We start from the raw sequence: 26,381 nt of genomic DNA on the forward strand, positions 1-26,381 counted from the left end.
GCGTTTCGCGTCTACCGCTCGAGTTGGAAAAATCTGAACTCCAGCGTCAAATCGCGCCGCGACAACCAATCAGGAGCCTGGTGACGTGGCTCTGACCTAGGTCAAAGGGGCAGATCCAGCCAAAGCCGTTCATTCTTCATTCAGTATGGAGGAAAAGCTAATCAGTGCCGTGGCTAATCACCCGGAGCTATACGATGCTAGCTACTACTTTTACCGAGACAGGAATAAAAAGGACCTAGCTTGGAGACACATAAGTGAGGAGATCGGGCAACCTGGTAAGTTCATTCCTTCTTTTTAATTTTCAGACTGACCCGATGAACCCGCGCAAAAGCTAGCAAGCCCGCCTACTGTCCCGCTATTTTCCCACTGATGTACAAATACCTTTCCGCTAACAAGATAATGCGTTTATTCAGAGGACATCTGCAGGAGAAAGTGGAAGAGCCTCAGGGACACTTATAATAAGGAGAAGAAGGCAGAGAAGGAGAAGAGGAGTGGGTCTGCAGCAGGATCGGGGAGAAGATGGAAGTTCTTCGCGGTCATGGGGTTTCTGGACCCCTTCCTCACCCCGCGGGAGACTAGCGGTAATATGGTGCGGACCGTGGAGAACTTCTCCCCCGAGGACCAGGGACAGCCCGAAGAGGCAGCAGGGGAGTGTCAGTCAGAAGGTATGTTTACATTGAGTTAATGTAGGCAGTTAATTTATACGTGTTGTCATACAGGAACATATTTTGTTTATTAATAAACAGTATACAGTAGTCCCGCTGTTCATCCGTCACTGCCTCGCCTTTTCGCTGATTTTTTTTATTGCACCGTACAGCTTTCAACAATGCGCATTGCATTCTGCAGCCCAAATGACAAATCTCCTCCATGTCGTGTCTCCTGCGCTTGCCAAACTTATCATGTTTGGTTTTGATAACCATCACGTCCAATAGAAAAAAACAGCACAAAAACACTCATAACTATGAGCCTCATTCGGAAATACACACCTGCACCGGGAGCAAAAAAGGCGCACAAAAGTGGCGCCGCAGACGGAGAAAAAGCGCGGCATAATACTTTTACGTTTTAAAATCGACAAAGGTTTTCACTTTGAGAATCAACTTGTGAGAACTGTGACTACTGTTCATGTGCTGCAATAAATGAGAGACCACTGTATATAATAATAATAATAAGTATATAATAATATAATATTCTCTATGACTATTGTCTTCAACCTGTTAACATCTAATATTGTCTTGATAGAGTCAAGTAATCATGCAGCAGAGTCCTCAGCTGTCTCTTCTCCTGCCTCCCCAGTCCCTGGTCCCTCAGCTCCTGCTGCTGCACCCACAGGTATGAACATCAAGCACTGACAGCTTTTTACTTGCTTGAATTCCCTTGTGATCACCTTTACTAAATATCTACAACCAATCTGTTTATATCATGTTTTTTTTTTCAATTTTGAAAATGAAAATCTAGTAGCAGCCTTCTCATTACTTTGTGTTGTTTTGTGCTGTGTTTTACAGGCCCACAGAGGAGGACAGCTCGAAGGCGGGCGAGGGACGGGTCCCAGGACGGTCCATCGGCGGTGGAGCTGGCCATCCTGGAGTCCCTAAAGAGGCCACGCCCGTCTCCAACTGAACATTTCCTCCTCGGCCTTGTTCCTGCTCTGGAGAGCATGCCGCCTCAGACACGAGAATTCGTGAAATTTCAAATTTATAAATTAGTTTTTGAAAACAGCACAGCTGTGTTAAATTTGGAAACATTGGACCCTAATGATCAGTAGTTTTCTGATAAGGCAGCAGCTCTCCAGGGCAGAAACAATGTTCTTATTTTTCTCCTCCTTCTCCCTGAGGCTCTTCCACTCCAAGCTGGGTCCTTTTTATTCCTGTCTCTCTGTAAATAGTTAAATTTCATATATTTATGATAAATGTTTTTGTTAATGAATTTATATTTTTTCAAATAAACATTTATAATGACAAAATGTCTCTGTTCTACTACACAGCAAATATTGGCACCCGACTTGACACAAGTAGAATTTATTTCATATTATACTAATGACAAAACATACTAATACAGTGGGATGCAAAAGTTTGGGCAACATTGTGAAAAGTAATTATTTTCTTGTACAAATCATTGGTTGTCACAATAAAAATAGTCAAATATATCATATAGGAGACACACACAGTGATATTTGAGAAGTGAAATGCAGTTTACAGAAAGTGTGCAATAACTGTTTAAATCAAGCAGGTGCATAAATTGGCAACACAAAAAAAGAGAAATGAAGCCTGGAAGTAAATATTTAGTGTATATCAATGTGTGTCTCCTATATGATATATGTAAGTGACATTTTTCATTGTAACAGTGATTCATACAGGAAAATAATGACTATTAATAAGGTTGCCCAAACTTTTGCACCACACTGTATATAGGAACATAGTGAAGACAAGTTATTTAAGAGAGTAAAAAGAGGTTAGTTTATTTTGGAGTAGAGCTCCATTTATTAAGAAAAATTTAAAAAGACAGGAACACTCTTTAGAGGTTTGTGGGTGGCTCTTAAAAGAGCCGTTGTGGGGAAGTCACTCGGACTTCAAACAGGCTACTCCTTTGGTTGCCAAGACACAGCTCCCTCCACCGAGAAGTGAGCCATGAATTTCTCCCTCACCAGGACAGCCTCTCTGGAGGAGTTGTTTGCTGGCAAGGAACCTGGACAAAATTGTTTAAAATGAGTATTATGTGTACTGCAGTTACAAAATACATTATTGAAATTCCAAAATTACAAATTGCAAAACATAAATCTTACATAAAACATTTTGTAATTATAAGGATAATTACATGATATATATTAGATATAATCTAAAACAGTCTGCGGTGATTATATACAAATATTCAACTATCCCAGAATTAAACCAGGTCTAAATAAAAAGGAGTGAGTATCACTACAAAGGTTAACTCAGTGGTCCTAATGCTACAGTTTGATATCAGCAAACACCGAGCGCATACATTGATATGACACCACAGCCATGCTATCATTGCAAACACTGATAACAGCATAAATCGAATTAAATCGGGACTTGATGAGACCTTCTGAGTATCACTAGAAATATTATAAACAGTCGTCTCCGTACCACAGTTTGCTATCAGTAAAAACTGAGAGCATTCACTGTTAGCATAGCACGTCCATGTTAGCAGTGTATAAATGGATGGTTTAGCATGTATTAGCACAGGTATCAATAAAGGACTACCGTATTAAATACTTTTACTAACCTCAGGCAGATGGACAGGCGCTCTGCAGGTGGGATTGAGCGCCTGTAGTTGGTGTCTAGGCGGGCGATTCTGGGACCGACCCGGGGAAGCAGGTCCTCAAACTGGCCGAGTGAAAGACGGTGATGTCGCTGGAATCGGCCGTCATCCAGGCGCAGCTCCTGGAGCAAATGGTGAAACTCACCAAACTGCTCATGCCTCTGGAGGACCTGATGGACCCAGGTAGGGCGAGGGCGTCTTTTACGCCGCTGCTCTGCTCTCCACAGTACATAGAGAAGGGAGACTCTCTCTTCAAGCGCTAACTCGACAGCTGCCATCTTGCAAAGATACCGGTCTGGCACAACTTCCTCCCACATCCCTCCCACATTTCCGGTTCACGCGCGTCAAAATATCATATTTTGAAGCGCGATGGATTTTTCTTGGACACGCGTTGAGACGCGAATGTGCACGCGTCAAATGAGGGGCGTTTGGGGCGTTTTTGTTCGCGTCCATCGCGTTCGGTGTGAACACACCGTTAGCTGTGATGTTTGGTCCTTGACTTCCTGAATACAATCGTAGGATCAGCTTTGGTCAATTTCATTTTTCAGTGAAATGGACTTTGATCTTTGGGCATTCAAATACACTTAAATGCAAAACACAGAATGAGGAAGCACATGCAAAGACAAACCTTTTATTTATGCTTGTGCTTTGAGCCTTACCAGCCTGTATTTAAATGGACTTTGTTTGTGGCCCCTGCCACTCGTGTATCGGCCTCAGGCCTGAGTGTTTCTCCCGAATCCTCTCAGCGTGCCCATTATGTAACACGTCTGCCAGAGTCTACTCCCTGTCCTCCAGAAGTCCTTTGATGCTGCTGCACTGACATCCTGGTGTTCGGCATGTCGCAGCACTTAGCCTCTGAGTTGTATTTTCCTATGAGACATCCATCATTTGTCAGAAAATGATACTGCACTTAGTGAAAACATACAGCAGCCACTTTGCCAGGCTGCCAGCATGACTGGCTGGATGGCAGTACAGGTCTGTCAAGTCGGGTCTGTAGCTTGAAGTCGGATCATTTCAAGCCTAAAATGATGAGTGCACGTGTCTAAAATAAGTTGAAGTCTAAGAAAAGAAGTGAAGCTGGCTGGATTTCCCCTTTTTCCCTTACCTAATGGCAGCAGCAGTGGTAAGTTGAGCCGAGCTCTCACCGTGAGCAGTGAGCCCAAATGGCATCTGCTGAAGACATTTTTGCTTTTCTTTTTGAAGTACAGGGCTCAACAGTTCCCCATCTGCCCAACAGTAACCACCAACACAGCTACTGAAGAGGCCTGTGAATAGACTATATATGATACATACATAGGCTGGATGTTTGGCATTTAGTGGGGTAATTGCTAATGCTAATCCATTAAGCTTATTATTCACATTGTGTTGATGGGGTGTGTCAGTTCACTATAGATTTTTTTTTTTTTTTTGATGTTTTGCAGCAACTCGCACAACATCTTTCGGTCTCTGTGAGTATTAGGCTACGTTCACACTGCAGGCGAAAGCGCATCAAATCCGATTTTTTTTGACCCTATGCGACCCATATCCGATCATGCTATGACAGTGTGAACAGCGCACAACAGCGATATTTTTAAATCCGATCTGGGTCACTTTCGTATGTGGTACTGAATCCGATACATATCCGATGTTTTAGAAAGCGACTGCTGTTTGAACGGTCATGTCGCATTAAATCCGTCTTTTACGTCACTGACACAAGACAGACGCCAATTATTAGAGCCAGAGAAGCACCCGAGAAGACATGGTGAACGCTTCCTGGCCATCCAGTGTAGATGTTAGTGAAACTGCTGGGAAGACAACGTTGGAGAAACATGAACATTTTATCTGTACTGTATAATCTGCAGATTCTGACAGAAATCTGCAACTATCCTTTGAAGCACCGCTCCTCTTAAACAGCAATAAGGAAAATTATTAGGTTATCTACATTATTATGTAAATAACAAAATAACTTAAAGCAAAAATTGGGAAACGTGAAGTCCGAAGTCTTTATATTAAGGGCCATCAGTCAAACAATACTGTTTGCTCTGGGTCTAAACAGAGCGCGTTGTGTGTGACGTCTTCTTTTGCACATGCGGGCCGCTTTGAGCGTTCACTAGAGCGCGTTTGCTGTCGCGTTTTATTTGTAGTGTGAACGAGCAGACAAAAAAACAGATTTGATCAAAAAATCGGAATTGAGCATTAAGACCTGCAGAGTGAACGTAGCCTTAGAAGATCTCAAGACGGCAGCACAGTTCTGCTTCACTTGGATCTGGAAGGTGAACAGTTGTTTGTAGGCTGATTCATATTGTGGAACATGTCACCTCATTCTGCACAGGCATGTAGACATTTGAAAAGAGGGCTCAAAGTGCTGACACGGTCAGTGTGTTTTCTTGCTCTCCATGTAATATTTTATTTACTAGCAAGTTAGTTGCTAGGAAGAATCCCTAGTTATTGTAGCTACTCCAAGGTCTCAGCTGTGATGGGATGAATTAGGATGAGATTCAGTGCAGATGTTCATGTTCCCCAGAGGAAGAACTCTAATTACTTTGATGACTTCTCGTCTTGTAAACAATGATGTACACTTTGATAGTTTTCAGAGAAATGTCTGTTGTAGCCAATTGGTTTGTTTTCACCTCAGCAACTCAACTGAAGTTCTATCATGAACAGTTCTTTGACATCAACAGCGATGAGTGAAAAGTGGAGGTGTGTGTGAGTCTTTACACGCAGCATCAAACACTTCATTACGGTGTTTTCTCTGTGGCTCGCTGCTCTGCCAAGAGAACTGGCATGAATGAATCAGTGGGAAAAGTACAGGAATGTGCGGTAACACGATGCCAAAACAAAGGTACGAGCTTCCACTGATATGCTGCAAGAAGCCTCGTTGTAAACTCAGACCTGCACTTTCCTTTTTCCTTGTTTGTTTTTGCACCTTGGTGTGATGCAGTGCAGCTCAACAGCAACATTACAGTTTTTAAAATTGAACCAGCGCATCGTTTAAGGTTAGCATTTTCTGCAAGCGCTTTATGTGTAATTTAAAACGGTTTCATTTGTTTTTGCCAGGTTTACTTCATAAACTGACAAACAGGAGTGCTACAGTATGCTTTGTAGTTACTAAACAGACTGAAGCATTTCCTGTAATTTTTTGTGGCCTGACCTTTGAACTCCTTACTGTTTATCTCCTCGTTGACCTTTGACCAGCAGCATGTAATATGTATTTTTTTACAGGTTATTTTTTACAGTTTCATTGCTTTGTTTTCTACCTTGCAGCCTAATGTAAGAGCCTGTAAATTCATGCCACAGATTACAGTAGTTGTGATGTAGTTTGTGAACCAGAAGTATAGAAACAATGCGTCCTCTATAGTAATGTCAGGAAACGGAGAGGAGGCACAAATGAGGGCACGCCTACAGAAAAGCATGACCTTTCCATTAGAGCTGTTTAAATAAATGTAAATCGTGTTTTTAACTGATACATTTCCATCTTCTATTCCAGGTCCATTATCCAGATGTGGAAAGAGTGGAATGGCTGAATAAGGTATATACACCTCTTTCTTTTTTTCTTTATATTATATTTAAATAAAATTTTGTGCTTAGACACCTACTCGCACACCGCCTTACATCCTCAACAGTAGTCTGCCAGCTAGCAGAGGCAGACAGGCAGGGTTTATAAATAGGATCTGAATCTGGAGCTCTGAGAGACCCTGACCCAGTGCTTCCACCTCCCCAGAGAGAGACACGGAGGTGGGGAGAGAGATGCAAAGTGAACTAGAGAGGGAGAGAGAGCGAGTCTTAACATCAGAAGAGCACCACTTACTGTAAATGTTTACAGGTCCTTCCAGTAAAAAGGTAATGGATGAAGATGAGCAGGAAAATATCTTTTTAACATCTGTTTATGGGAACACAGAAAATCATTTGAAAGGCAAATAAAAACCAGAGGTATTCTCCTCTAAAGCAAAGAAATGGCCATAACTTACCTGTAAGATGACAATCAATAGTTCTGATTATCACCACACAGATGGGCCCTTTCATAGGAGGATGGAGTGAGGGACAGCCAGGGCTTTGGTGGCTCACTCTTTATTGGATTCAAATGTCTTCTAAAGTATTGCTAAATGTTTCAATAAATGTTAAATTAGGATATAAAAAAATAATTTCTTACAAAGACCCTCATTTATTTAGTAAATGTACTGTAAATGTCACTTCATTTATTAAATGTGATGATCACCAGTGAATGTATGTGATGCATAATTACTCCCTCATTTCCCTCAGATTAGGATTTTGACATGTAGCTGCATTGCTCAGCTCAGGCAGATTAGATGATTTTACATTTTTCGCAGCCAAACACAGAAGTGAGGAGCGTGAAAAGTCACGTCGTCCGCTGCCAACAGATATCGCTCAGTTCATTGCTTCTTTATCTGGATCAAATAGATCATAATGAGCAGAACTTCACCTGCCATAACATCAGACCTCTGTGAAACTTTAATGCTCCTGGTCACTGTAATCAAAGGACTGTTTATAGCAGCTCATAGTGTTCACCTGAGGGCACAGAGCATTTTTACACTTTTAGAGGATGTTACAGGGAAGTTTGCACTCATAATATGACTCAGTCATTTCTGTGGTAGTGACATTTCTGAGTGTGGCTTAGTGAATGGATGTTAAAGCAACAATGGTAACTTCTTAACCCTTTAAGACCTACCATAGAACCAAGTCCGCCAGAGCTTATATTATATTTTTACATGTTGTAGTGCCATTTTTGGGAGCATTTCAAGTTGATATACATCAATACAACCATTATAGTCCAAATTTTAATAATATGTATGCATTAAGTGCATAGTAATTACATAAATTGCAAAAAAGTGCAATAAACTACAAAAAAATTGAAAATCGTTTTTGTATTTTTAACATATATTTCTAGTTAGAGAAATTTAAGAGGCTTATCCCTCAAAACTGTAAATACAAAAAAGTTGCACAAAATAGTTTCCCACCACAGGAAATTTATTTTGAGTGTCTTCATAGTTTTATTTTTGAAATACACCAATTTTTATACACTGCAGGAAAAACGAAAATAAATATTATAATGCAAATTTGCAAAAAAACAGCATATGCATCAAAATAAACTATTTCCAGCAGGGCAATATGAGTCCTAAGCATCCCAGAAACGACACAGAAAGTCATAAAGTCAAACATAACTTTTAAAAACACCAGTATAGGCTCATAAGGCCCCGATGGTAAAAAACTACATTTCCGCAAAATGACGTCACTTCTGGTTTCGGGCAGGTCATGGCGGACATGCGATCGTTCGCGCTGATGGGCGTAGGAAGTGTTACAAACAGCTGATTGGATCGGCAAAGTGTTTCTGGAATATTATGTTTTTGTTGCTGCAAGTGCTTTTTATGCAGTTTTTGCAAAGCTATATGTGGAAGGAAACTGTGACCGAGGACAAGCTGATGGCATAAGATGTAAGGACAACTCCTCCGGTTTCATATGCAAAAAAAATTATTGCGCTAGCTTACGTGGTTGCAGAGCTACCGGGATTTAAAAATAGTTACGCAAAATGGAGCGTGTCCGCTCCGACCGGCTTTAAAGGGTTAAGGCATCCGTAACGTTAGTGTGTATGCTTATTAATGCTGACATATTCAGCGTGTTTTGTTACGTGACAGGAGACTCGGTTACACTCGGACTCAAAATGCTCGTAATAATCAGAAGTGTCGTGCAAAGTTTGAGTGCATTATTTCTCTCGCTGTGATTGCACAAGGAATTTTTGCGAGGTGATATTATTTTAATGCGTCAGCAGCAGCAACTGAAGGTCAGGTGAAGGAGCAGCTGAGAGTAATTGCAGGGTGGTTTCTTTTATCCTGTGGACTATAAAAATGACCTCGTTTGGCAAAGGTGTTGGCAATACAACACTGCTGATAAGAAATACAGCTGTATAATACGATACAGTGTGATGTAATATGATGTAATGTGAAGCAATGCGTTTTATTGCCCGTCAGGGGGATTTCAGATTGGGCACAAATGGTGCAAATAGCTGCACATGTAGTTACAGAAACACAGGAGTCTTGGTAACAGCTTCTCAATTGCAGTAGTAAGTATAGACAATCTAAAGTATGACAAACACAGTGACAGTTTAAAGTACGCCGATCTCTGCATTGTTTGTCATTTGAACTAAATTGGTATAGTGCAACAAACACACAAGCGTATGCAGAGAGATGCCAGGTAATTGTTTTTCACCAGGTCTGCTGTAAAACATGAGGCTTGTCCAGCAGCTGCATGCATCAGTGCTCAGTGACTGACGTCAGGCTGTGGGCTGAAGGATTTTGGGCTGTGGGATTTGGATGTCTTATATCTGTCTAATTCTTTCTCCCACATGATTTTTCTCTTTTCCCTTCCTCAGACGGTGAAGCAGATGTGGCCATTTATCTGCCAGTTTGTGGAGAAGCTGTTCAGAGAGACAATCGAGCCGGCGGTGAAGGGCGCCAACCCTCATCTCAGCACCTTCTGCTTCACCAAGATTGACATGGGCGACAAGGTGACAAGATAAGAACACAGTGTTGCGAATGCACTCCAAAAGGCCATGGCAGGACACTTCTGCAATCTGGGTTATTCGTACTAATACACTAGCTAGTGCTTTGTTTTATAGGCTTTTATTGCCTGTAGAATAACACTTTTATTTTTAGATGTTAGGTTTGTGGGAAATCCTGGAGAATAAGTGTCAGCACCATCTGTCAGAGTGTACGTGTTCAGATCTTTTATCGCATGTTTCTATTTGTGACTCCTTTATTGACTCGCGTGAACTGATTTAATCAGAACTGGAAAGTTTCTTCGCCACACACCCAGATTTACCTCACACGTAGAATTATGCAGAGCTGGTAAACATTAAATAAAGCTTTTACTGCATGTCTTCTCTTTTTTTCTGCAGCCGCTGAGAGTGAATGGAGTGAAAGTTTACACAGAAAATGTGGACAAGAGGCAGGTTATCATGGACCTGCAGATCAGGTAGACCGCTCTGATTTATTCATTGTTGAATTCACTTGACTTGGCCAGTGATGTAATCTTAATTGCACTTGTTTCTTTCAAATTATGACTTTTTATGTACAAATCTTAGCGTCAGGCTGTCGTTTAAAACTTATAGTTTGTTTAATTTGGTCTGAATCAGTTGATGAGTTTTTAAACTCAAGTGGTTTAGTTTGTTGTCACACAGAGAAAACTCAGACTACACATGAGGTCACTTTGTCGTTACTTCAGTAAATGTTTATTAAAGTGCTCATTTTGTGAGCTTCCTTTTTCTCAGGATCATAATTGGGAATAATTGTCAGTTGTATTACCTGATTGTTTTTTTCCAAATAGAAAGGAACATTTCCACGCGCTCGTTTTTTAAACCCATGCAGAAATGCTCACTAACACATTAAATGTAGATTAAGTCACCATCAGATTATTTAAATAGATTTGGATGGTGGATGCACAGCACTCTCCTCAGTTTGTGTGTAAACTTGCCCTTTAAAATCTGAATAAATGCATGATGAGTTATTTTATTCTTATTCTTTTTTATCTTCATATGAATCCCCTTCTACGTTCTTCTCGCCCTTCCTTTCAGTTTTGTCGGGAATACAGAAATTGACGTGGACATCAAAAAGTACTACTGCAGGGCTGGAATCAAAAGTATACAGGTACGAATCCAAGATAGATGCAACATGTTAAGGTCAGTAGTTTTATGCCTATTTATCCCATATAAAGTCATGAAAAATACAAAGTCCATTGTCACAACACTTCCCTCCCTCCATCTTCTGCTTTTCCAGTTCAGGGCCCAGTAGGAGTATAGATAACCAGTGTAGATGATCAACAAACAGGCACACCTACAGGCTGCACATTTAACTCTTCTATAGTTTAATCTTATCTTTTTTAACAGCTGTTTTTGACAGATACACTCAAAACAGATTATCCTGCTTACCCAGCAACAAAAGGATAGTTAGCTTGTAACTCATGTTAGCCGCTAATGTAAGTAAAGCAGTTAGCTAAAGACAACAAATAATAAAATTAATAAATAAATACCTTCATCAGAGGACAATAAACCTAGGTTAACCCAAAATGTGATTGTTGGACTTACATTTTTAAGAAACATTTCTCCTCTTGGATGGTATTTTTCTTCCACCCCATCAGATTTGCTCACTTTTTACTACTTCATGTTGGGCACTGAAGGCTAAGTGTAATCTTAAGGCCACAAACTACCGGAAAACCTTGTGCTTACTGTGTACCTCTGTGCATATGAGGAAGAGATACACGCACTTTAATTCTGGTCATTTTACTTATAAGAAAACAAAATGGTGAATTGAAATTGTTCATGTCTTTATTATTGAAGTTTATTTTATTTTTAATTGGAAGTTAAATATGTTACAAAATATCAAATTGTATTCCAGGCTAAGATGATTTGCTCTGAAGAAATGAAACATTGGCTAAGTCCAAAATTAATTAAGTAATTTGTCATATGTTGATGGTGTTTATGGTAATGACACCTATCGGCAAACTCTGCAGTTTTATGATCATCAAATTTTGTGCACACAGAGTTTGCTTACATTTATTTACGGACAAAATAGGCTTTTAAAACAACCAACTTTAATCCAGTGTTTGCACTTTCAAAAGTTTTTCATATTCACATATTTTCATAAGTATAAATACAGTGAAAAGTCCGTTGTCACAACACTTTCTGCTACAAACAACGAGTCCCTCCATCTTCTGCTTTTCCAGCTCAGGGCCCAGTAGGGGCCAGTGCATTTTCACATTGTTGTGGTACGAGTTGATCCTGGTTTCATCTGTCCAAAGAATTGTTGCGGATGTTTTTTAGATGTTTGTTGGCAATGTTGTGGTTTGCACTTTGTTGTAAACCCTCTGAGTTTGCTTTCATGAAGATATCTCTTGATTGCAGACTTTGACAATGACACTCCTTACTCCTCGAGAGTGCTCATGACTTGTTGTTACATAGTTTAATCAGTGACCCTAACATGCGTGTCTTTGGACTGTGAAAAGAATGCCAGAATACCCGGAGTGAACTCATGCGGACACGGGGAGAACGTGCAAATTCCACAGAGAAAGGCTGGTGGATTTAAACCTCCGTGGTGTAAGGTGACAGTGCTAACCTCCACACTGCTGTACCCCAAACTACAAGTCCATTAATTCAATAGTCTGAAAACTGAAAGTGCAAAAACTGAGACAAGAAATCAGTCACGTTATTTATTTTATTAAGACCTCCTGCATGAGTCATCACCGTTCCCTTGGATTCCAATGACGACTCATCCAGTAACTTTGGGCGGATGGCCGCTCCTGGGAAGGTTCACCACTGTTCCGTGTTTTGACCATTTGTGGTTAATGGTTCTCACTGTGGATTTCTGGAGTCTCAGAGCCTTAGAAATTTTTTTTTACACAGTAAATTTGAGGTGCCAGGAACAAATGAATGTCTGGAAATTCTCCCTAATAAATAAAGTGGCTGATTTAACGGACATAAAGTTGTTATTCAAGTATGATCCTTGAAATAGTCCCAGTGGTAGCAGAAGCAGTAACAGTTTCTAAAAAAACAAATGAATGAAGAACTTAAAAACACACACTGTGCCCCAGCGGTGACTCCTACATGAAGTACTGACCTCTGCGGAGAAAGTTAATTGCATCATGTGTTTACACAGAACTGATTACGAGACGTTATCCACTCAGCTGTTGGCACAGGATCAGACCATATTTGCTGACCAGAGATCAGAGTGGGAGAGAAGACCCAAAGATTTACAGAGAGAAATGGCTACGTGTACAAAGCCCAGTCGATGTTTTCCTTTTGTGTTTGGCTCAGATTGTAGAGCTTCAGTCCCCGACGGTGTGTCAGCATTTCATAGGCTGCTGAAGATATAAGTAGTTTAAATGGAGAAGATGTGAACTGGGAGCTTATCATGCTTCGTGAGTCATTCGGGTTTACTCTCCTCCACTCGCTCTTTTCTTTTTTGCTGTCACATCTTTTATTTAAAAAGGTATCTTCTTCCTCCCAGCGGGCCTCTGATGGAGCATTATCAGCTGCACATGACTTCTAAAGCATCCTGCTTCAGGGAGAAATGAGCTGCAGGACGGAAAGTGGTATAAACAAGAGGCTATCTGCAGTCTTTCCGCTGCACGCCCGTTTCGATGTGCAAAATGCTGCTATTTGATTACTCAGAGCAAGCTACAACCAAATTTGGTGCTACAGACGGCCAGTCTGCATGTCTGAGGTTTGAGTCACTGCAGCCTCTGAGAAACCTGCATCCAAAATACGCAAAATTTCTTCATTCTCAGGGCCTCAAAATTAGGATTACAGTAAGCTTAATGATTACAGTATATGTGAGTCTGTTAGTACAGCTGATCTAGTTATATTTTGTGTTCTTGCAGGAAGTGGGAAATAAACTCGCTGGTTCTTTTTCCCTCTTTCACCCACCGTGTATTTTGAGCTGCTGTTCCACTGTTCTGTGTGGATAACATTACATACACCCAACCACCACCCACGCCTCGCGGATGAACACAACAGAAATCTGAATAGACGCAGTATATATGGTAAAAAAAACTATATAGAGACATTATTCCTCAATATTTTACAGATTTTTGACTCACAGTCTGAAATAATCGCTGCTCGTTCAACAAGGATTGTCAGAATTTAATCAAATTTGTCTCTTAATGGGTCGTTGCCCAGTTTGTGTTCACTGTGCATTTTTGCCACAGTATTGATCAGATTCTACTCAAACTAATGGGTCCTCACACAATATTCATTGTTGCTGGTGGATTTTGGTCATTATTTCTTGTAATGCAGCAAATCGGTAACAAGAAATCATCACTTTCTCTCTATTTTAAACATTACAGTAACCTCTGATGGATTGCGGGCTGTGAGTGGGGGAAAAAAGTCAAATTAAATGCAAAACACAAACAGGAGAAGAAAGACAGTCTCCTGACTGACAATCCTGTGACTTATTATCCCACCCATCCAGTCTGTTATCTCTCAGTAGCCAATAATATGCTGTGACGGCTGTAACTCTGTTGGATTTGTTACGGGGAAGCAATCAAACTTAAAGATGAAACAAAACAGTCCCCTGTCTTACTCTTGTTTTCCCCTGACCTGGATTCTGAGGCTTAACAGGTAATTGAGGGGAAGAAAAGAATAGAGTTAAGGATTAAATGGTCCTGCAGGCTGTGAATGACCAGAAGCAATAATTTGGGTAAACTTGTCTGTGAACGCAAACAGAAAGCAAGTCACTTGGATCAGAGATGAAACGTTTGTCCCACTGAGAACGTTACATCAGATCAACAGAATCAAGTTTTAGGGCTCATCGATGTAACCTGGACCTGGGGGTCATCACAGGCTAAAAAACAAAAGACTCATTTGTGATGTTTCTTTTTCTCTGTTCAGCTTCATGGAGTGATGAGAGTGGTGATGGAGCCGCTGCTGGGGGACATCCCTCTGATCGGAGCCCTTTCTGTCTTTTTCCTCAAGAAACCTGTGAGTACTTTAACTTTTGGCATCTCTGAAATGCTTTCAGGTCTTGTTGTTTCCATTATGGTCGGATTTTTACATTAACGAGTCCCAAAATGCTTTGTTTTCGTTGCGCCTTGATCTGCATTGCAAACAAGTGAAACATCAAGCTTTTTACATGAAAACACACGCACACGTTTGTCAAACTTTGAGCTAATAACTTGCAGAATTCTAGCATACCAGCACCAGCTGTTATCACTGAGATCTTATTGGTTTTCTTTGCCTGATGGTGGTCCTGCTGGTACTGTACACTCTGCCACCTACCACAGCGCTTTTCTCTTCAGTCTTCTTGACGGCAGCCTAACTCAAGCCCTCCTTTATCAGTGCATTCCTTCTCTTTGACTGCTGCCTTCCTTCCTGTGCTTCAACACGGTCCCTCTTCTAGATTCAGTCTTTGATGGTGGCACTCAGAGGAAAAATATTTGCTATCATAATCTTCAAATAGAAATGTGAAATTGCCCCTGTCTCAATAAACATACATCTTCAGTCTGAAATTAGTAGGAGGAGGCTTTTGTGGAGTTTTGAACTAAACGCTGAAGCTTGTGGTTTAGTCATGAACCAGGAAGAAGTCGGGGCGGTTACAAGTGATTTTATCTCTCTCTGCTGTCAAACAAGGTGTGGAGCGCTCAGGCAGATCATTGCTGACATGGAACATACATCAAACAATAAAGAGTTTCAGATGAGGCCAGAAAATGAAATCAAATTCTTGATTTTCATAGATGTTTTTGTGCAGAATTGGAATAAGACTGTTCAAGTCTGTCAGATCATTTATGTCATCTGCATATGTGTGAAGTGCCCTGACAGGGTCCCTCTTCTAATCTCTTACCACAAAGGATCTAACAAAAAAGGAGCGACTGCTAACACATTTATTATGACATTGTGAATCAGCGTCTCTTGTAAAATGTATTTGTAGGACTTCAACTTAGAAACTAGCTTTTCTAATAATTTACTATAGAGATGTCCTAGGGCAAGGAGCCAAACACTGATACGCAGTGTTCACGTCAAGCGTATGAGGTCAGATCCTGTCTGTCAGGAAGCTTTTCACCTCTTAAGGTATTTTAATCATTTTCCTTTTCAGGATGTTTTAAAAATCCTTCCTGATTGAGTTGTATTGTACTTGCGGATGTAATGAGTGCAGTAATATGTAACGTGTGAATTTACAAAGTGCAGTTTTGTAAGTCAAACGAACAGATCACTCGCCAAATTTGTCCTCTGCTCTGTAGTGTCGTTTATCCTCGTTGATTGTTTTGCTATAATGATGACAGCTTGATGACATTCTGGTGCAACAATTGTGTTTAAAGAGGAAAAAAAACAAACAAAACCTCAACAGCTGTGTCTCTTTCCAAGAAATAGTGACCTGATTATTCAAATAAGCTGTTCTGTGTAAGAACTATTGTTTTTCTACATCTGCCTTCTGCTGTGTGACTCTGCAGATAAAACACGCAGCTATCTGTGAGGAGAGTTGCATGATTGTAACTCTGTGACAGGATGCAAGTGTTAATCGCGCCTCTTTGGCTGAGCTGGATTAGCTATATGCATGCTGCTTTGATTAGCAGATGTCGACAATAGAAAAATGGTTTCCTCCAGCGTGTGGCGGGTTTCAAGTTTCACCAATAGTTAAAATTTAGGAGGAAATATTTCCCACCTGTAATAATCATTAACAATGAAAATACGAAAGAAATAATGAGAGAATCTGAAAATCCCGCCCACTGTGCAGGTTTTCTGTTCTCTCTCTGTCTCAGTCACCGCTCACCTGAAGCACGGGTTTGCGTCTGCGCATGTAATGCAATGATTGATTGTTAATTTTGACCCGAACTAAAAGTGAGGCAGCCCGGGAGGTTTTTATTTCCATAAACCTGTTTTTTGATATAGCAAAATATTAAGTTAGTTCATATTAATGCCAGATTTTATAAATAAATCTTCACAGATTCTGACAGATTTGTCTACATTTGAAAGACATCTAATAAAGGCCCGTGATTGGCCGGTGCCTCGTGTCATAGGGTAGATTTGTTGCTTTGTTGCGAATCAGAAAATTGCAATAAATACCTTTAATTAATATGTATTTCCTGGAATCGTTAGTTAGTTAATCGTAGTAGCAGCAAATAACTTTCTTAACTTTCTTGGCTTGTTAAAAATGTCTCTCAGTTGTGCTTCCAGACTCAGACTAGCAGCATTGCTTCCACAGCTATAGATGGTATATTGTGGTGTTATCATTACTCCTGGTCGATAACAACCCTCACACTGACGGTTACCTGCTGCTGTACCGCCACAAATAAACCAACTCGTCACACCGAGCGTGACGTTGCTGATATTTCTTCACTGTTGTTGTTTCTCCTTCCCGTTCCTCCCTGTGTGCCACAGTTGCGTTGTGGCAGGTTGCTTAGCTCCAGGCGTGACAGCTGTGTTCTGACAATGCGGCTAATCAGGAAACTGAGCATTGGTGTCAGTTAGTATCAACCACCAGCCACCTCTTTGTTTTGGTTTATTCTGGTGTGTCTCGTGCTTTTGATTTCATCAGGGGCAAGTTTGAGGCTTCGTGTCGGTTTAAAAGTTTGTATTCATCGCACGACGCTCCACAGGGCAGGGTTTGTGCATTAGTCGGTGCACCACTTTTATCCAGTGTTGTATTATCAGGTTAATATATATACATAATAGAAACATCAAAAAGATCATCAATGTTCAGATAATAAAGCAGACTTTATTAGTTTTGTCGCTGATTTAGCTTCTGACATTGTGAGCAGGTTAACTGCAGTTGTATAAAGTAATTGTTTTATAACAGAAAACATATTTTAGTATAACTTGATTGAAATTGGCTTCCAAGGGAAATTTATTAACAGAATTGATCAATTTTCTTTGTATAAAATTATTTTTCTTTTATTGCAATGAAACATAAATGTAAAACTTCCAGGAACTGCTCGCCAGCTTAAAAGTGCAGCAGACATTTCAGTAACTGTTACAACGAATACAGTAACTGTATCATATCATTTAGCATGCACTTCATAGTAGCTACAGCAACATTACTGAATGCCTAAACCCAACCAAACGGCAAAGAAAGTGTAGAGAAGTTGTAAACTTTAAAATGTAAAAATGTACTATTGTGGGATATTATATGGATGTCGGTCAGCATCGGTAAATTAAGCCAAAAAAGGTCATCCGTCACATCTGAATATGGTGAGAACAGGAGTGGGAGTGCGTTTGACGGCTACAGTTATATTTAAGTGATGTTTTTGCCTGAGCCACATGCTGTCCAAAGTGACATCAGACCTGTCCAGCATAACTCTAAGGCTGGTTTTACATGTTTTACACGTGTAGATCGGTCAAACCATCCAAACAGGTCCTCGAGTGACGCAGCAGTTTTAAATAACAGCCACCCTGACTTTGGCTGTCCTGACATAACAGGACAAAAGATTGTGGTGGTTTCGGTGAAGTCATAAATCAGGATACGTGGCAGTATTTCTATTTCTCTGCTATGAACCGTTTGCTTCTACAGCAGCCAGCAGACGTTTTTACTTTGAATGAATCAGATTTACAGTACTGGGCTCTGTTGAGCACAAGGATAAATCGCTGATGTGTTTCTCTGCTGAGAGAATGTAAATGTGCTATAAAGTGTGGGTAGTGATTAAGGTTGGGCGGCGTGTAAAAATTTCATCAATAGTCCAATAACTGAGGATAGGCGGTATTTTAGCTCAGGCGCAGACTTTTTGATGGGCGGAGCAATGCAATCATGCACGGACGGATTTGCATGTTTAGAATTTAAATGTTTTGTTTGAAGGGAATATTTTACCTTCTTTTTTGTTTGTTTCAGTATTAAAATAGCTACTTTTGGATTCTTTATTTATCCATTTGAGATGCGCCAAATTGCAAAAAAGACTCAGCATTACCTCAGAGATTTATCTTTTATGTTCGCTGGAAGAGACATTTTGATTTTTAACTTACTTTTTGTTTAATTTTGCATTTGTTATTTGGTCGAGCGTGTAAGACACAGAAACACTGGAACAGCCTGTAAACACGGTTGTAGTGGAAAAAGGAAACCAGTTTCTTTGTTTCCCTCCCCACTATTGTGGTTTTTGTATTTAAATAAAATGTTTTTGTTTTTTTCTGAACTGCCTTTCTTTCTTTCTGTTATGAGTTTGAGTGCATGTATTGCTGCTGCATTTGGGTGCAGTCTGAGGAGGGTGCATTGGTTCGCTGCTGGAAGAAGGTGCCATTAAAACAGCACTATTAATTTTTTTCCATTGATTGCTTCTCTTGGCTTCAACCAACATTATTAGCAAACTTACTCATCGGCAAATAAATGAATAAATCACCCTTTAAAAATCGTCAATAGTGGATATATTTGTCCAATCGCCCAACCTTAGTAGTGAGTGATACCGTCTGAAACTGAGTGACGCTGTATTCTTCATCTTCTTTTTTTCTATACCCGAAATAGCAGCTCAGCAGCGTCCACACAGTAAGTTGTGGTTAGTAAGACACCATCTTACGATCAGATGAAAGTAAGGGCAGCTCTTTCTCACACTTCACACAAACACCTCACTGAAGAAACCTGAAGAAACTTTTACTTTTTCAGTCCGAAGCTGAAACCGTGGTTTTGGGTGTTTGTCAACATAAAGTATCTGATCCGAAACCAGTGTCAGAACAACAAGCTGTATTTCTCATTTTAAAGAAGAGGAGGGGAATATTTCCTGTCTCTGTAATGCTGTGTCCGTCTGTAATCATCCATCCATAAATTCCTTCCACCTGCCCAATCTGACCTGTGCAGGTGTACCCAGAGTGGAGATTAGGTCGTCTGTAATCAGATTTAACTTGTTTAAAATGAAAAGTAAACACGGAAATGCTTTCAACAACTATATTTACTGAATGTGTTTATTAGCAGTGAACAAAAAACAACTGGAACATGATAAATGCAATAAAGAAAACTCACTTGAATTATTTGTGCTATTTTTTTTTCTCTGTCCTACTTCTGTTGGACCTCACATCGGCTTTTTAAACACTGTTTCCACCACATCCTCCTTGAAAGTCTTAAACATTGGGTTGGTGTATCTGGAACTGCCTTAGAGTGGTTCTCCTCATATCTACATCACCGATGTATGTTAAATCCTCTATCAGGGATTTAGGTGTCACTTTTGACTCGACTCTCACATTGGGTGGGCACCTGAATTCTCTGGTTCGGTCTTGTTTTTATCATTTAAGGAATGTGGCTAAGTTAAGCCCTGTTTTATCTCTGAACTGGAGATTGCTATACATGCATTTATTTCCTCACGCTTGGACTATTGTAACTCTTTGTTTATGCGTCTAAGCAAAGGTTCTTTGGATCGTCTGCGGGTTGTGCAAAACGCTGCAGTTAGACTTTTGACGAAATCCTCTAAGTCATAGGTGTCAAACTCTGGCCCGCGGGCCAAATTTGGCCCGCAGCCTAATTACATTTGGCCCGCGAAGCCATACCAAATTACTATTAGAGCTGGCCTACTGGTATTATACAGCTAATATATATATTGTTTAGTAGTAAACTTTGCTTGTTCCATATTCAGTTTTTCAGCAAAATGTGTTTGAGTCCATAAGAAAAGATTCATCCTTATATCTGGAGGAATAAATATATTTCAATAAATATTAACGTTAGCCCGCGACTTTGTTCTAGTTTTGAATTTTGGCCCACTGTGTATTTGAGTTTGACACCCCTGCTCTAAGTGTTCACATGTGACACCATTGCTATCTCAGCTACACTGGCTTCCTGTTGAATTTTTAAGTTCCTGGTCTTAACATTTAGAGCCTTGCATGGACTGGCACCAGCCTACGTCTCTGATCTGCTACAGCCCGATGTCCCCAGCAGGTCCCTGAGGTCATCTGATCAGGGCTTACTTGCTATAAAACAGACTAAGATGAGAACTAAGGGTGACAGAGCTTTTGCCACTGTGGAACCATAAGAACTGTGGAACCGTAAGAACTGTGGACTCAGTAGTTGTTTTTAAAAAAACAACTCAAAACTCACCTTTTTAAAACTGTTTTTCATAAAATTGTGCCTGTTTTGTATAGTCTGATTTACCTTTTATTATTTGTTATCTTATGTTCATCACTTTGTGACTCTGTCTAGAAAGGTCTAGAAAGGTGCTATATAAATAAAAACAATTTTTTTAAATTTATTTTATGTTGGTGTGAGTCTCTGCATTGCTGACATTTATGGTAGCACAAGTTTCTTTTTCTGTATTTTCAGTTTCACTTATAGAGAAACTGAAAATACTTCCACTGTTCATGTGGAGTGGAGCAGAAAGGAGGCCGATGTAATGAAGATACTTTTTATTGAGTCTATGGCAACCGATGATATTAATGCAAAACAACCTGTCCGACGGGTGTCGAGGCCAAAATAGCAAAGAAGAGAGAGATGAAGGGAGAAGCCAATGGGAATCGACAGTAGTCAACATAAATTTCTGCAAACACGCTAAACACACGGATGGCACAGCAAGCATGAAACACCTTTAAACTGCAGACGCGCAGAAACGAATGAAAGCATTTCAGTATCCAGTCCAGATTTTGTGCATTCATAAAAAACAATAAACGAGTAACCTTCCACCTACACTACGCAGCAGGTTTCACTCAGAGTGAAACCTACAGCCTGATGCCGGCATAGAAACCCACAAATAGCAGTTGGATGACACTCAAATCAGTTGTGGTGTGAAAATGAATTCTAATGAAATCACCTCCTCAGCCAGTGCAGAGAGCAGTTTTGCATGTTTGCAGACTGTGTTTATGCTTTGCTTTTCAAAATAAAATAAAAAACACTACTGAATCTTTTGCTCTTTTTTTGTGATTTCATTCATTTCTAATGTGTTCTTTGAAATCCCCCAGCTGCTTCGATGCTCTTCCTGTGACAGCCTGGCAGAGCATTGTTGTGGTCCACCATGATCTACATAGAGCTAACTAGGCCACAGAAAGACATGCGTTGCTGTTAATCATTTGTCTCTTATGGTAATGACTCTCGAAAGAAGAAAAGACGCACACCTTTGAAGTCTTATTAGGTGTATAATTTGTGATTTTTATGCATTTATTGTTTAAATCAGTTTTACGTGTGTAAAGCGTCGTTTTGTTGCTTTTATTATGACTCATTTCCTGTTATGTGTACATACATCTTACTCTGTGCTTGAACTTTGCCAGTTTCTCACGTCAGTTTTCCCTCATTGCTACTCAGTCTGCTTCTGATGTAATGATGTCAGCCAACATTTCACATTTGAATCCTCTTTTATAATCGTCTTCACAGTTTCCTTATCTCACAGATACTGACCCACTCCTGCAGACGCACTCTTCTCCCCTGACACTAACATATTATTGCTTTTGTTAAAAGTAGCATGTAATGATTTCCTAACAAGAGTCTGAGCATTTTCCTGCTAGCTGTGCAATGCAGTGCAGTGCAGTCGTGGGTAGTTAACACTAACTATCAGTGAGCTGATTGTCGTCCCGACAAACTGAGAACAGAGACTGGTTCTTGTTACTCTCTGAAAAATCAGGTTTCTAGATCAGTGGTTTCCAAATGATGTGCCTGGATTCAGTTCCACGTGTGCGATGGGATTTTGTAACTGCTAGGTCTCTGAGGTCAGCTGATCAGTGTTTGTTTGTGGTACCCAGGTCCAGACTAAGAACTAAAAGAGTTTTGCTTTGGAGGTTGTGGGTCCGAGTTGTTGAACTTGCGTCTGTCAGACTTCTTCAGACACTGTTGATGCCTTTAAGAAGAAACTCATGATCCACCTGTTCAGGTCTCCTTTATGTCATTTTATCTGTTTATTCCATTTTAATTGAAAGTGTTACACAGATACATTTTAAAGCACAGCAGTTGTAAATTCATGGATTCATTTACAGTTTGTATTTTTCTTCATGATGGTTGGATCAGAGTCCTCCTGGTGGTAGACGGCAAACAGGAGTCAATTTTGGCCTTAATGAGATTCAAAGTGTTGCCATAAATTTTTTTGTAGGGTATCACATCCAAATCATTATTTGGTATTAAAGAGACCAAAGTGTGCCATCAAATATTTCCATCACAGCTGCTCCGCCTCTACCTGTCGAGTCTTGGGCTGTCCAGTTGTGGTATTCCTGCGCTCGCTGCAGCCTTAGATGTATTTTCTTGGATGACGGGTTAAACGCCAACGTATCTTCTGCTCTTTTCTTCCATCCATCTTAACGTCTGATGTTGCAGTGTGAGGACCTTTTCCTTTATCGAGGTTTTCATTAGTAATTTTATCTTGACACCTTCAACTCAAACCAACCATCATAACATAGCAACAGATTTATTTCAATCTTTCTGACTAACGCTGACTTGTATGACCTGCTGCATGATTTGAGGATTAGATCGTTACATAAATAAGCAGGCGAGTGAGTGTACACACACAAGTACTACCACTGGCTTCATACTACTTTACTTGGGCGTGTCAGGAATGTGGGGTTAGAATCAAAGTGGTTAATTACTTCTCCTTGTTATCTGGTTATTCAAGAAACCCAGTTAAAGTTCCAGTACAAAAGCCTCATAACTGGGTTAGAAATCCAGGTTGAGCTCTCTTTCTGAGTATGAGAGTCCTGGCTAACGCCCTTTGTGACTCTCTTGTGGAATCAGTTGCTGTACGACGTGAACATGTTGCTGCTTGCATCACGGCAGCATGCTGGCAACCTGCTGTGTCATTAAAAACACATTAAATAGCAGTGCCTTCAATAAAGTTTCTGTTTGCATTATTGTCTCTGTTGTTTCTGTGCAGCTGACCGGCTCATATTTACCAGATTATCTTGAGTAAGATAAGAAGGTTTCATAGTGTAAATAATGTGATTACTGTTCTGTACAGTTAGTCTGATTCATCTGAAGATGCTAGCATACACACGCTAGTATACAAACACCATGTTAGGCTAACAGCTGACATATACGATCTTGTCTAAATTGAAACACACTGCTTGAACTTCCTGTTGTCCAGATGCTATCTGTGTCCGTATAATTTTGTAGATAAAAATGACTGGTAACTGTGACATTAGCAGTAATACACATTCAAAAAGGGCAACATGTCCCAGAGACATTTACAGCAAGTGACATTTTACTACACAATTTATTTATTGTTCTTTCCTGACTGTTGGAAACGGCTAAAAAGCAGAAACACAGGGAATTAAAACGGCTTGACTGTTTGTTTTGTGGTAATGAGTAAGAGGAAGTTCGCTGTTTGTCAAATGTTATGATGACATTGGATCTCTTTTATTAGCTCTTATAATGTAGACTTAATGTCTTGCAGCTAATTATTTGTTAGCATAAAGTAATGGCTGCAGTCATTGCTGTGTGCGTTCACACGGGAAGCATCCGTATCGATTATATCGACTGAATTTAGAGCTCGGCTCCTTGGCCGTTCCCGTCTTTGTCTTGACTCAGTGAGGAGCTGTTAATATGCAGGAGAAGATCTCAGAGAGACTCTTTATTGTTTCAGCATCTACATCGAGCTGCTTCGGGCTGCTCCCTTGTCACACATTTGATTTGGCAGTTTTACACCAGATGCCCGTCCTGATCTGATTCTCTGTTTCTCCAGCTGCAGTCAAACTAGCAACCTATCAAGAGTTATCTACTGCACTCTGGAAGCACATGATTTCAACATCTGGCTTCAACATCTGTATGAAATGAAAAATAAAAGTATACCGTTAAGAATTGTCATATAGTTGAAAATTGTCCGGTTTATTATTTGGAGAAAAAAGAATAAATCTGTGTTTTTGGTGAGATTATATTTGGGTTTTGACTCATTCACGTTTTTGAATTTTTATTAAAATGTTAACTTTTGTTATGGCACAAAAAGCTTTTTTAAAGCACTATAAAACATGAGTGCAGAGGGAATTTTTAATCATATTTCTTGCCGAACTCTGAAACCTTCAAAAATCCAGTCTAAACATGTTCCATCTTTCTCTGTCGTCACATTTTCATCAGGAAGCATTGAGGTTTTGAAAACACCAAATGACCTTTTGCTTTGTTTTCTCATCATCTTCTAATTTTCTTGTTAATAAATCTAAATCTAAATTGTAGTATTTGTCTGTTTTTCAGTTGCTGGACATCAATTGGACTGGGCTCACAAATATGTTGGACATTCCTGGTGTCAAGTAAGTACCTGCGGATAATTATTTATAAATAAAATCTGCTGTGTGATTTATGAGGGTGTCATGCATTGTTACAGGCTGGGTTGACAGTTATTTGCGTTACGAAAGCAGGAGACATTCTTTAAGTTCAGTTCAGTTTAGTTCCAATAAACTGGAGAGACTGGCATCTCCACACTGCAGGGAAGGGTTTGTTATGGGAGAGAAGATGGCTAAAGTCAAATAGAGAAGTTTGGTCTTCTGATTGAATTTTTTCAAAAGCACTGACTGTCACACGCAGTGATGAATCACAGAGGAATGACTGCTGTCCCACTGAGGCATCGTAATAGTGTCACTGGATGTTTGAGGCTATTTGTTTCACATAAACTGTGTTATCCTGGAACTATTCTGTCTCTGATGCACAAGCACACAAACACGCACCTACCGTTCTCTTCCTGGTGGGGGCGTTGTCACCCACCATGATCCCAGAGTGTTTCGTGTAGCTCACATGCTGCCGCGGAAGTTGTTGAGCATGATAAATATTTAATTCTGTTTTAATGCCGTGTAAACTTTAATTCCTCGTCCAACATAAAAACCAGATGTGCATTATTATGACATACTGTGAGAATCGCTGGGCACGTTATTTGAGATGATTTAAGAGTCCGTGAGTTCAAGTTGGATGCTGTGGGAGCCGAGAGCGCCTAATCTGTAAGAATGTAGTGAGAGACAGAGAGACGGCGTACCCACCTTTAATAAAACCCAGTTGCTTTTCACTGCTGTGTTTTGTGAGAAGACTTGTTTTCCTTTTTGGTTTCCGTTCAAGAATATTTTCCTTATTCTGCTGAGCTCATGGAAATATTAATTGACCTGGACATGACGCAAAGATTTCAGCTTGCTTCCAGCTGCAGCAACTGCAAAATATTAGTGTTTAACACAAAACCAGGAGAAATCAGACCCTGAATGACTTACAGGGTCAGCTGTTAGCTCCTTTAGAGTTGGATTGTTTATTAAAATAGCTGTGAAAACTCTTATTTTGCAAAACTGCGGGGGGAAAAGACACAAATTAGAAGTGTAATTTGGGCAATTCAAAGCAAATTGCTTTTTTATGGGAAATAAAGTTTTGTAACACAATCTTTTATTTAGTATTCATTCAAGATTCATGATTTCTCTTTTCCCAGCTGCCTGGAAGTATGAGCGGAAAACAGACACAAAATCAAAGTCTGGCTGAACTAGGATCATTTAATTTTAAATCAGAAAATATCTCACTTTCAATGAGTTTCACTACGTTACAGTTCAGAATCACTTTAAAGAGACACGCAGCCCGAGCAGGCTCTGATGCTCAAACTATTACATTAAAAGCAGGATCACAGAATGGATTATAACCATTCATTTTCCTCTAAGTGTTGATATTTTTAGCTGTGTTATTATGAAAGGAGACCTGCCACAGACAGGGATGGGATGTTGGTTGGATTTGTGGGAAGATTTTCCAGACAGGAAATCTTTTTTTCATCTTTAGGGGCACAGAGAAGTCTTT

At 40.1% G+C, this 26,381-nt stretch overlaps 1 protein-coding gene and 1 long non-coding RNA gene across 8 annotated transcripts in view; one reads left to right on the forward strand and one right to left on the reverse strand.

Moving 5' to 3' along the window:
• esyt2a (extended synaptotagmin-like protein 2a) overlaps positions 1-26,381 on the forward strand; it is a 243,679-nt gene that overhangs the window by 16,729 nt on the left and 200,569 nt on the right. For all 7 annotated transcript variants that reach the window (XR_014870478.1, XM_085139288.1, XM_085139287.1 and 4 more), the window contains exons 3-8: positions 6,746-6,787; positions 9,644-9,778; positions 10,169-10,245; positions 10,844-10,916; positions 14,654-14,743; positions 24,819-24,874. Coding sequence is in view for 6 of the 7 variants with exons in the window: in XM_085139288.1 (XP_084995414.1) it covers positions 6,746-6,787; positions 9,644-9,778; positions 10,169-10,245; positions 10,844-10,916; positions 14,654-14,743; positions 24,819-24,874 (473 nt within the window). In the remaining variant the exon portion in view is untranslated. The remainder of the gene's footprint in view (positions 1-6,745; positions 6,788-9,643; positions 9,779-10,168; positions 10,246-10,843; positions 10,917-14,653; positions 14,744-24,818; positions 24,875-26,381) is intronic.
• On the reverse strand, positions 2,427-3,754 carry LOC146497233 (uncharacterized). Its single transcript, XR_014870480.1, has 2 exons — positions 3,244-3,754; positions 2,427-2,682 (listed from the first exon to the last, which is right to left on the reverse strand). It is a non-coding gene; the product is annotated as an uncharacterized LOC146497233 (long non-coding RNA).

Source organism: Neolamprologus multifasciatus, chromosome 18 (assembly GCF_963576455.1).
Source record: "Neolamprologus multifasciatus chromosome 18, fNeoMul1.2, whole genome shotgun sequence".
Lineage (NCBI taxonomy): Eukaryota > Metazoa > Chordata > Actinopteri > Cichliformes > Cichlidae > Neolamprologus > Neolamprologus multifasciatus.